Raw genomic sequence first — 13,142 nt, forward strand, 5'->3', positions numbered from 1 at the left:
ATCAGCGCTAAGGAGCAGTGCTTGCCTTTTCCCACCTCAGACCACTTTCTTCTATCCCATGTTAACCCTCCAGAGTACACACGGTCGCCTGCCCTTTTTCTTCTGGGTGACAAGCCACCAGGTAGCCACTAGGTAGCCACCAGGCTAAATCCAGCCTGCCAGTTGGGTGCTGTGTGTGCTCCTCTGTGTTAAGGCCCAAGTCTTCACTTCTCAAACTCCTTATTGAGGAGCGAGTGTGGTCAACTATATAAGAAATTAGGAAAAAATGTATCAATAAACTTGGGCTTGAGGTACATTGGGGGAGCTAACTGATATTGAGATTTTCCATAATTAGCATTTCTGTGTGTGAATCTAAAACTCAGAATCAGTTTCTTTCTATTAGAACTGTTTTTCTTAATACTTAGCCAACCGCTTGCTTTCTGAATTTCTTTCTCTTGCTTCTAGTGCTGTTATAGAAAGTAATTCATCTGTTTCTCTTCTTCAGTTGGTTTACATTTCTGTCTTCCTCCTTTTCATCAGGTGCATTTTGAAAGTAGCATGGTCACTTATTCCTATAAATGTAAGATGGATTATCTGATATCTCAGCAACAATCTGAAATAGAGTTTTTCCAGTTGTCATAATTAATCACAGTCACTTCCTTGCTGGAGCTTGGAATTACAAGTCATCACTTTTGATTTGAAATATTAAAAAGCATGTATAAGTATTTTGGCTGAACTATGTATTTGTGGCCTGCTTGGAGCCAGACTGGTAGACCTTTCCTCAGAAGTTTTCACTGCAGAAAATCACATTTGATGCCCCAGGGCTCTATGTATTATATAAGCATCCATGGTGAGGAAAGATATCCCAGTAAGGACTTCTATGAATGTGAATTTTAGCAGAAAATCTGGGAAAATATAAATTATTTATATGTGTATCCAGATATCAAGAAGTGACAGCTGAGAATACATAGCGACCAAAGAATGAGAGCAAGAAAGGATACCACAATTCTTCTATAATGTACCTGGTATTATTTTCCCATAATTTTCCCAGACTGTCACCTGCAGACAGATGAATGGTAGGATTTATATTTTCTCAGAAGTAGACATTTTGGCCTTTGTTGATTTCTCTGTAGAAAGTGATACTTTCTACACATGACTGCAAAGAAATGTGCATCTCAAGGATATTGGGGGTTTTAGATTGCTTTGATAAGACCAAAAATTGCCTACAAATCATTGGAAGGGAAATGGAAGACAGCACATTGCCTTAAACTGTTTGCAGAACAGCAACAACAGAATCTGGTAGTCACTTTGCAGAAAGGCCTGCAGTGGTCTTTTTTCAGATACTAGTGTTTGCAGGATTTAAGGTATGATTTAAAAAGTAAAAAGTGTTAATTAGATTTCAGAATTTAGCAGATTAAACAATGAAACATATTTGTGACCAGAAGAGGTTGGCTGCTTTTTAGCTCAGTTATTGATAAAAAAAGAGTAAATAAAGATCTTCAGAATGACTTTTTTTTAAGAGCGAGCAATCCAAGTTTGAGCATTTGAGCACTTTGTTAAGCATATTGAAACCCTAACATCTCTTCTGCAGATAATTCTAATACCAAAATTTTCTGTTCTTTGTTCAGCCACTCATAAACACCTGAGGATTCAAAAAGTTTCCACCGTTCTGAAAAATTGCAGTATTTCCTTCCAGATAGCATAGCTACCTCTGTGCTATATTGCTAGCTCTAGAGTTTCTTCTCATTCCAATCTCTGTCTGGCCAGCTATATCTTAAATGCCTGCTCCCAGCATTGCTGTCTCTTCCAGCACATGCAAGCACGTAGCCTCAAACTATCATCTCATCTCATATCGTCTCATCTCCTCCCAGTTTGTGTTTCTACAGGCATAGACAACCTCTGATCAAGTTTCACTTGAATGAGGAATAATGACACAAAATGATTGAAAGTAATTTGAAATTTCACTGTGACTGGCATATTCCAGGTTTATCATAAGCCCAAGGATTTATATGAAAACTAAAATGTTGTGTAAAAATGTTGGCCTGAAGACTGCCGTTTGACTGCAATTTGATTGCCGTTTGATTTCTCTGGTATAGCTTTATATTGTCTTGATTCCCATATATCAGCCTTTATCTGCTCTAAGGGTGTCAAGCAGTCCTTGAAGACATAAAGCCTTTTGTTCAAATAAACAAAAATAAATCTTAAATCTTAAGATCAAATTAAATCAAATGTATTCAACTTGTGTTAGCTAAATAACAGGATATATTCTGAGAGCCTTAAAATATATTAATAAATAAGAAGTCATAATAATAATTAATAACATTTAATAAGCAGAATAAAATACTCTATAGTAATTAAATATTGACTTGAATCTCTGGATCACAAAAGCACTTTATTATTACTATTGAATGAAAATTTATATCATTTTCCTGTTTCTTTTTGAGGCAGAGAATTATTACCACAACTTTCAAGAATGAGGTATGTGAAGACTGTAGCTTCTCCAATGTCAGGCTAAGAAATAGGCACAAGTCTATATCAATTCTAGATATTAACCCATTGATCACATATGGAGAAACAGTAGATCTATATTTGCATTCACCTTGTGGGAAGAAGTACAAAATGTGTTATTTGGAAGTGTAGGTATTATATATGGTATTTTGAGGTTTCAGACATGTATGTCCTGTGAAAAGAGGCTCAGGGAATGAGGTTGTTTAGCTTGAAGGAGAGATGACTTTGGGGTACCTAGCAGCTGCTCCCACTGCCTATGGGGAAGCTGTCGAAAAGACAGAGCCAGGCTCTTCTCAGCAGTGCATGGACAGGAGATGACAGGTGTAAGCTGAAACAAAATAGGTTCAGACTGGATATAAGGAGAAATTTCTTCACTATGTGGATGGCCAGGCAGAGGAGCAGGTGGCCTAGAGAGGTTGTGCAGTCTCTGTCCTTGGAGATTTTCAAGACCCAACTGGATGAAGCCTTGAGCAACCTAGTCTGACCCATATCTGACCCTGTTTGAACAGTAGATTGGACTAGAGACCTCCTGAGGTTCCTTATGACCTGAACTGTCCTATAAGCCTGTAACCCTAGATCTGTCAAGTACAGTAGTTGCTCCACTAACATCTGTCAACTATTCTGGTCTGTAGTTTGGGTCCTGAAATTGCAAACTGATACTCCTGAGAGTAGATTTAATGAAACAAGTAGTCTCAGTGAGGTGGATAGGATTGCTGTCACAAATAAGGTATTAGAAGATCATGCATTAATCTGGAGACCACTTTTCTTTCTTTCTTTCTTTCTTTCTTTGTTTTTTTTTTTTTTTTTTTTTTTTGGTTCAGTGACTGGACATGTATCTTCTTTGATAAATCTCACACATCAAAGAAATTATTTTAATGGCAAAGGTATTATTCTTTTTGTCATTTGTGGTTTCACATGCTACTTTCGTGTCTTTACAAACAGGTTATTCTCTCTAATTGCTATATGAAAAGCTGTGATAAACACAGGGGAAATTAATTTACTTAATAACTGTTAGCAAAGTGCTGTCAAATCAAATGTTTAATAATGGAGTAAAAACTGTTTGCTTTTCAGTTTTAGTAACTGTAAATATCAATAGCATGTAAATCAAACCAGGAAAGTGGTCTGTCCTTGTTGTTGTTGTTTTTTTAAACCACATGCTGTCCCTGAACAAATCTGTTTATCATTTTCTATAAAATTTCACTCTTTGCCCTCGCCACAAATGTGTAATCAGTGTGATGCCCTGTTTCTATAGGGATTTATTTTCATGTATCAGTATCCCTTGTGTTTTTACAGGTGGGCAAAAAATGTATTTGCTTGACAGGGTTATTTTTGACATACAATAACAAAACCTTCCAGCAAAAAGAAAGGTGGAAATTCAGCACTTACAAGTTAATTTAATTTGTGGAAATGTAATTGAGCAACCAAGACAGATTCCTATCTGTTGAAAATTCCAAGTGAACTTTCAGTAGAGGACTTGGAGGCAGATTTACATAGCTACTAAGAAGACTTAATTTTTCTCCTGTAGGCACTTTTTAAGTAATGGAAAATCGGTAGTTTAGAGTTACTTTCACTGTGTAAGGATTTCAGCTCATTAGAGTACCCCATTATTTCTCTTATCAGCCTATTTTGTCTAGAATATGACTTCGTTTTTATGGAGAGGCATTCCAAATTCCAGAACAGATCACACTGTAATTGCAAGTATTCTAGACCCCAGGTTTAGTAGGGAGCTTTTCTGTTAAAAAAGGGGTGCTTAGTGTGTGCTGTACTTCCGTATGATGAAGAGAGCAGGTAGGAGCTCAGTCTTGGAGATGAGGAATGTATTTTTCTCTCAATGTGTATCATTCCGTGACGGCTCCCTTTATTAATACTAGATCTGCCAGGATGATCTGAGCAGAATTATGCATGCTGGTGCTCTCTTTGAGAAACACTGAACTCACATCCTTAAAGAGGGTTATCATACATACAGAATCCTTCCTTAAAATGAAAATCAAGACTTTGAAATGCCATCAGTTCAACTTCCTCTGCTTGGGATTACTTCCTAAAAAGTGTCTCCGTTAACATCAACAGTGAATTCTATAAATGACCCGGTTTGGGCACAATCAGTTGCAGTTTATTGCCTTGAACGCAAACCAAATTGCAATATTATAGCTGATTCTCTTTCTGCTTTGTTTTCACTGTACACCTGGAGTCCTCTGTATGTTTCATTTGTTTGAACAGTAAGTCAGTACTCTCCTACCTAATGAGTTTTGGCAGACTGGATATTATTAGTTTCCTCCGAGTATTTTACCAGAGGATGGTGTGTTGCAGGTGCTTACCAACTCATTACAAAAGTGTACCCCCTGGTGAACAGTAGCTATTTTAATTTCAATGTAAAGGGACAAGAGCAAAGTTTTGAAAGACTTAGTATTTGTAAGATGCATTAAGAAAATTATATATTTCTGGGCATTTAGTGCAATTAGTTTGTACCAACTACTCTTTTTCTGATTGACTTTCTGTATCAGTATCTATTTGTTTTATAAATGCATCATTTTTACCTTTTTATTTGAATTTGTTCTTTAAATTAGAGATATGTTGTTGGAGTGCTTTTGAAAATGCTTTTCTTTTAAAAGTGCAATCAGCCTGCCATGATCTATGCCTTTTTAAGATTATGAAAAATTTCAACCATAATTGAAGGAAAATTTACTACTGGAAAACTGCTGTTGAGAAATACAATGTTTTGCAATAAATCTCTTTTTCGGATATTTTACTGAAACTGAGTTTTTTGGTGAGGAAAAACGTTAGGAATCTTTTAATGTTAATAGTAATTTAGTTTGCATTTGGAATTTAATACTGAGCATTGGGACCTTGATATAGTAGTCATTATATGGAAAAGATTGGTAAGCGGCCTAAATATTATTTTTTGAATAAACTTCCTATTTATTAGTTGTTAACCTCAGAAAAGTATTTTCTCTTTGTAGATGTCTGAATCTTTAGGAAGGGTGTAAATGTCATTGTTCTATTTCAGCAATGATGTGAATTTATATTTACAGGAGATTTCAGGTGAATTTTATTACGGAAGGCTCTTGGCACAGAGAAATTAATAGAAACAAATTACGGTAATACTACTAAAAAGGTTTAATCCAAGGTTGCACACAGTGTATTGGAAAGGCTTGGAGTAGAACACAAGTTGCCTGACCGTTATTTTAGCCTGTTACCCATTTACTGTACAGCCTTCTTTCAAAATTTGATAGAGTTCTGCTTAAAAATCAAATGCAAAATATGTGGTTCAACATTTTTGACCTACTTCTCATAGATCAGAATATGTATGTGCTTTCTAAGGTCCTCACCAAGGATTCTGTTATTTTTTTTTCTTTCAAATTTTGCTTTACTCTGGTTTGTTTCATGTCTGTTCGATTTTATTTATTCCATGTTTTCTTTTTGTTTTGTTTTGTTTTTAGTTGTGTCTGGTAAGTTGAAATTTTATTGACCATCTTCTAATCATCGTATCACTGTGACGAGAACTTCTCCTCCCCTTCCCATCCATTCCCTTCCATGTCCTTCAACCAGTCAGCTCCCATCTTTTCCTTGTTATTGACAAGACACATCGCACAGAATAGATTCTGCATGAAGTATGGGTAACTTTATGGCAAAGAGCAAAGGTAATGGGTTGCTAACTTTCGGTCTGTTTTTAAATGATATAATGGGTTGAATCCTGATATCGTCTCTCTTCAGTGACTGCATGTAGTTGAACTTAAGTGTTCTATAAAACAAAATGATTTTTGTTTTAAAGGTTTCAAGGACAGCACAAGTTATTTTTACTTAACTGCATTATTATTACAGCATCTTTTACATCAAATTCATTATATACCATGCATGTGTGTGTGACCCAAGGTGTAAAAGCAAACTGAAATTTTTTAAAAAAATGATGAAAATGCTTCCGGTGCCCTCAACATTGAGTGGAAATCAAAAACAAATTTTCACTTAATCCTGTTTTCATTCTTCTGGCATTAAAGTTATTAGGATTTTTATTTTTTACTGTAATGGGAGTAGATTTAGAATAATATACATAGGTATATTTAGAATAATTGGCATGTATAACATATTTAGGGTACTATACATAGGGATGAAGGCATATTTAGTTTGCAAATTCTACTGTAGTAGAATTTACCCGAGAGATTAGATTTTCCCTCATTTTTCCTGTTCAGTACTTCCTGGACAATCGTCTTCAGGTACCTAAATCACAAGGATTCAGCTATTTCTCTGATGATCACAGCTTTTCTAATCTCTTGATAACTAGATCCATTTTTTAGTGCAGTGAAATCTGTCATATGCACTAGCAGAGAGTTTAGAAACTCAAACTTCCATTTTGCTTGGTATTTGTGAGTTTAGTACAGAGCCAGCCAAGCCCTAAAAGCACTAAATTTATTCCCAATATTAAAATTCCAACAGCATAATGAAGGTACTTCTCCCTCATTTCCATTTTCCCAATCATACCTTGCAACCCTGTGGCAAATCCCCAACATTTTCACCTTTCCATAAATTAAACATGCTATCATGACAAAATCTTCCCACATCCTCTTCCAAGATCTTGACTGAATGTTTCAAGGTTAAATGTTTTGAAGTATGGTAATTACTGTAGGTTGGTTTGACCTTAGCTTCATGTGGTTTCTTATCTAAGGAAATTCTAGAGAATGGTAGCATTTGTATCCAAATGTAAATAATACCATGTTATCCTTTAAAAATTCCCCTCAAAGCAGAGGGCAATAGAAACGGTATATTCTGCTACGAGATCAACAGGGAGCAGAGACACAGACAAGTGAAACAGATGATAACAAAAAAATACTACCGGCATGACCAAGGAAAACAAATTGTCTAGAGAGGACTTTTAGTATTACTGAATTCATTCTAGTTAAAGTCACAATTACTTGGTTTTTGTAAACACATTGAGCTGTATCATTAAATGGCATGATTTACACTCTTTTTAAAGAAAAGCTTGTAAATAGAGATTTTTTTTAAAGGAAGAAAAGAAACATTCAATTTATTAAAGTCTGATTCAAAACATTCCCTTTATTCTTCAACCCAGACAAGAGGGAGAGAATAATTAGTTTTGGACAGATGATCAGAAAGGAAATGGAAATGCATAAACACTAAGTAAATGGACTTTCATTTAATGCACATGTTTCAAGACGTGAGAGTGAACAGCCTAAAACACACTAGATTTTTTTTTCTCTGATAGCCCCCTCAGCATATCTGTTGCTGTCAACTATACTGACGTTTTTTTTTTAATGTGACTGACATAGTTTTTTGACACTCTATTTACTACTGGATAAAATGGTTGTTGAAGTCTGTATAAATCAGAGTTTGGACAATGCTGGCAGTATTTATAATGTCAGAATGAGCAGATGTTTCAAATTTGCTTTCATTTGCATATATTCTGTTTGAACATGCCCTTGCCTATGTAAATGAAGGAGACATTCAGCTCTACTGTTGCTTTAAATTCATTCCTCTTCAGTAACTAAATTGAAGATTTTAAATGGATATAATTTGTTCAATAGTATTTCTGGGGCTTTTGAGTTAAACTGAAAAATTTTGAGAACCTGACTACATCACAAATCTCTCATACAAGCAATTGAAAGGCTTTTTCTTTCCTCAGCTTTCCTAAATCAAAGATGCTGACTTCTGTCCTTGTGAACCTGAATTCATAGTTACTCAGCAGTGTTTAGTACAGCCCTTGCCAAAGTGTGGCCTGTGAGCCAAAAGTCACTCAAAGATTTCTGCACTGTGACTTAGACCTCTGTAAGTGGTCACTAATAAAAGCAAGTGATGCACAGTCAGCCTTTTAATGGGGAGTTCCAGCAACAGATGAGATGATCTCAGTGAAGCAGTGACTATCAAAGATTGATGTTTCTTTGTGTTGCTTCTCCATACTAGAGAGATGTAACTACTCTGTTTTACAACATTTAAAGGCAGTAGGCAAATTGTGGCTTTCAAATAGACAAACTTTGGTCTTTTAACAATTGTGTAATTGTTTTTATTATTATTTTTATTTTCCTCTTTCAGAGCCTCCACAGTTTGTTGTAAAGCCTCGCGATCAGGTAGCTGCACTGGGAAGAACAGTGACTTTCCAGTGTGAAGCAACTGGAAACCCTCAGCCAGCCATATTTTGGCGGAGAGAGGGAAGTCAGGTAAAAAAGACTTTCTGACCATTCTTTCCGGAAGTTTCTTGAGGAGATGATGTCACACAAGGGAGAAAAAAATAATTGTCATTTTTAAGATTTGGAAAAGGACTTTGGAGCTTGGAGGTGCTGGACGTATCTTCTCAACTTCTTAGTCACGTGCATGCTAGATGGTGTCAACCTTACTAAAAAGGAAAGCTGTGTTTTGCTCAATCGCCTACTTGACCCATGAACATAAGTTTATGAACCAACTAGAAACATACCATGTTTCACTACTATAAAAATGTTTTTCTCCCACCTAACAAAGAGAAATATTTAAGAGATGAAGACATGAATAATGCTTAAGTTGTCTGAACTGCTGTATCTTAGTACATATTCCCAAATTTTCAGAAAGCTTGGCTTTGACTTAATTGTGGAGCTGTTAGTTTGCCATGTTTATGTGTCTCTGGCAAACTAAACTGTGTCATATTGATCTGCATTGTTGCAGGGGCAGCACACTCATTTGGGACTAAGGAGATTTATTTTCCCACTCAATCACGTGACTGACCGGTTATGTCTGCGTAGGCCACTTTTTCTCCCGGATTTCTTATTTGAGTGGGAGGAAAATTTTCAGATTCTTTGTGAACAATATAAAAGGATTGTGGATGAAACACAGTATAACAGAGCAAGAGAATCAGTTTTCTTTCAAGGATATCTTTTGAATGAGTGATCTTACACAAAGTGTTCTTTACTGAAGAAAAATAAGGACTGTGGGATTCCATTTTTCCTGTGATTGAAGGAATGAATAATTGCAATAGCATATTTCCTTTATAAAATAATAGTCCAGAGAAACTGAGAACTCTAGAGATTGGCTCCTTTACTCTGCTTGCAGCATTTCTATTTAAATATGTGAGTAAATCTGGACTAGTAAACAAATCCAGATAATAATCTTTAATGATATAAGTAAACCGATATATTATGTTTACATTTCTGTATGACCTGTTTTTTTGCCAAGATTTGTCTAGTACATAATTCTCCTGACTTAATTTTGGCTATGCCAAATGTTGGCCACTTGTGAAAAAGAAGGGAATTGGAGAAGGTCAATGGCTAAGGTTTACCACTACTAAAGTAGAAGATTTTTTTTGTCCTAATCTTTTGCTTAGGAATACTCTTTGGATTTGGATAGGATGCTTTTTGGAAATGGAAAATGCATCTAGGTGACACACAGAGGGAGAAAGAGATTAAAAAATAGCCTCTATGAGCTTCAGAAACTCTCATTTACATGTTCAACCAAAAGAAGAAATTTGAAACCAGTATTTGATGTAACGAACTTGTACTATTATGGTTTCAGTTCTGACTTTTGACTGCTGTTGGTAACGAACCATGCAATTTATACCAAAACTATCTAAGCAGAAGCTGACGTAAGATTTAATTATGCAATATGAGGCTGGTCATAGAACATGAACACTATGCAGAAAAACTTACACAGTATCTCTTTTTATAAAACTCTTCCTTTTTTACGAAGTCAAAAGTTAAAATATTAGTAAGTAAACCAACTTTCATTCTTGAAATAGAATAAATAGAATGCCCTGGATTGGGTCCTGGAAAAAGGGTGTTGACGCAAGTTCTTTCGATGCATCACAGTTTGCACCATTATGGTGTCTGCACATACCAGGCCTTTGCTAGGACCTCTTAAACTTTGTTTAAAAGCCACCATAGACTAGTGAGGGCATTAATGCAGTTCAAAAAGACTTAAGCAGTTATATTTGTATATCTGCACCTACGTCATCATAAAACATCCTAAAAAAAGTTATTCATATTACTGTATGAAGGAACACACTTAGAATATGAATAGCAGAAATGTATGAATAGCAGAATACCTATGGTTATAATGTGAAAAGATACTTATTTAGTCACACTGAAGTTAAGATTATTGATATTTGAATTTATTGATATTTGAATTTATTTAATCCATTTTTTTTCTATTTCTTTCCTCTACATCTTCTAGAATCTGCTTTTCTCATACCAGCCCCCTCAGTCATCCAGTCGTTTTTCAGTTTCCCAGACAGGGGACCTCACTATCACCAATGTCCAGAGATCTGATGTTGGGTACTATATCTGCCAGACTTTAAATGTGGCAGGAAGTATCATAACAAAAGCCTACTTGGAAGTTACTGATGGTAAAAATATCTTTATTTTATCATTCTGAAGTTTTTATTTTTATTTAAATATTATTTTACTATCTGCTTTACGTAAATTTAGATTGCATGCATTATGTCTGTGAATCTAAAAATTCTGTTTGTGCTATCTCTTTCAGGGGATTTAGATTTTGTTTAGATTTTGGATATTGCATTTTAGATATTTTAGATATTATGAAATGCGGTATTGCCACTTTTTGTTTAATAAGTACACATCAGATTATGCACTTTTGCCCGATCTGTTAATTTATCTGGCTTTTTCTAGTTTCCCCCGCTAGATTTAGCTTGAAATGATACTATGAAATCAACTCTGGTCAATAATGAATCGAAACATATCCATATCACTTCTGATTATTTATTATTTATAATTTTTAACATTTGACCGTACATCAACATGCTGCCATAGCTGTTTATGATTACACCAATTTGTAATTTACTTGGCATTAGTATTAATTAATAGTAAAGCAAGGCATAACTGTAAAGCCCAAATGAAATATGTTTCTTGGAAAATTATGACCAGACTTTATGTAGAACCTATTATCATTGACAACTGCAAAGCTCTTTACAAACTTGAAAAAATTAAATACAAACCATGTGTGGGTCTGTTTCAGTTGTCTCTGAAGAGAAAGACATTGGTGGGCTAACAGTGCATTATAGTGCCTTACAACAGGTTGGAACAATAGGTAAAGAATAAATTATGCAATTGAAAACACAGTGTCATTTAAACGTGCAGACGAAATTACAAAATTTGGAATTTAACCAAAAAGCAGTGGTAACATTCTCCTGTTACAAAAAGTAATCTAGAAATTCTTAATGTTCACAAATTATCAGAACTTCAGTGTTATATTTCAGCTACCAAACCAGACTTTAAGTTGCATCAGTGCAGCTGTTGACACTGCTAAAGAGATGTATGTCATTTGAAGTTGTGACTGTTTTTAGATCGTTAGTCCATGTCATGTGGAATGATAAAGGTAGAGGAGATATCTGAAGTGCAATAAGATAGCTTCTGCTTCTTAATTATCCACCGAGAAAGAAAAATAAGTGTGTCACTCCTGTTTCTGTGAATACTGAGACTGCTTTGTATCTTTCTGTGTATAGTTATTAAGTAACTTATCATATACATATAATTTTTATGGTGTGAAAGATGGATTAAAACTGATGTAACTACATTGTGAGATTCTCCCTGGAACTTCGACCTTATATTGACAGATTAAGTCATCACATAGCTGCAAGTCAGATAGTGCTGGAAAAGTATTTCTTAATTGAAAAAATCTATTATGGCCCTGTTTGTTAGCTTTGTGTTTATTCTACCCTACTGCTGGGCATCTCTCAATTAGGAAACAGCACAAGGATGAGTTCATGGTACAGAAGAAAAGAAAAATTGAAAAACATATTATTTGCCAGGTTATCCTCTGCCTTCTTTCCTCCTCCTTTTCTGTCTTTAAATGCTGCAGATATGTTTGTATGTTTGGTATATAGACCTATCACATGGCAGAAGATGAACAAAGTGAAATCTGTGCCCTTACAAAGAATTTGGGACATCCTTTATCACTTTATAAAACATTTATTTCATTATCAATTTTTGGCAGAAACCAGTGTGTAATGTGCAATGCTTCCTTCCCTTCTGAAAATACTTTGTTGTGTATCATGTAAAAATCCTGTGACTGTGCGTCGTATTGGTGCACCCTGCCCTGGATACTGCATGCCTCTGACTTCAATTACTTGTCTAATTATCTTCAGTTTGTTTCAAAGCCTCAAGCAACTGCTATTGCTTAGATGATTAGCAAATTGCTTCCAGTTGCAGAAATCTATTTCCTGTTGTTTCTTCTGGCAGTGATTGCAGACCGGCCTCCCCCTGTCATTCGACAGGGTCCTGTGAATCAGACTGTAGCTGTGGATGGTACTTTGGTACTGAACTGTGTGGCCACAGGCGCTTTAATGCCCACTATCCTCTGGAAAAAGGATGGAGCCCTGATGTCAACTCAGGACTCGCGCATCAAGCAGTTAGAGACAGGAGCGTTACAGATCCGATATGCCAAGGTAACTTGAACTGGCAAGGTCTGCCTTTTGTGTTGGGTTTTCTTGCTGTTTGTTTCACTTTGTTTTTTCTCCCAGGGCACTTTTAATACAGCAAATCCTACCTTAAGAATTAATGAAATGTTGAATAAGTGCGTTAAAATGTTTCAGATTGACACTTCATGCTTTCAGATAGTTCGTTCTTTATGCTCAACACCTTGATTTATTCAGCCTAGGGAACATTATTTCAGGTTTCATAAAGAAAAATGCTTCTAAAAAGTATCAATTAAGGGAATTATTTGGTACT

General features: G+C 35.5%; 1 protein-coding gene across 7 annotated transcripts in view; it reads left to right on the top strand.

Moving 5' to 3' along the window:
- ROBO1 (roundabout guidance receptor 1) overlaps positions 1–13,142 on the top strand; it is a 723,192-nt gene that overhangs the window by 653,002 nt on the left and 57,048 nt on the right. For all 7 annotated transcript variants that reach the window (XM_085318890.1, XM_085318895.1, XM_085318896.1 and 4 more), the window contains 3 exons: positions 8,527–8,651; positions 10,630–10,801; positions 12,654–12,859. In XM_085318890.1, coding sequence (XP_085175016.1) covers positions 8,527–8,651; positions 10,630–10,801; positions 12,654–12,859 — 503 coding nt within the window. The remainder of the gene's footprint in view (positions 1–8,526; positions 8,652–10,629; positions 10,802–12,653; positions 12,860–13,142) is intronic.

This window comes from Rhea americana, unplaced genomic scaffold (genome assembly GCF_003343005.1).
Source record: "Rhea americana isolate MKP2758 unplaced genomic scaffold, rheAme1 scaffold_56, whole genome shotgun sequence".
NCBI lineage: Eukaryota > Metazoa > Chordata > Aves > Rheiformes > Rheidae > Rhea > Rhea americana.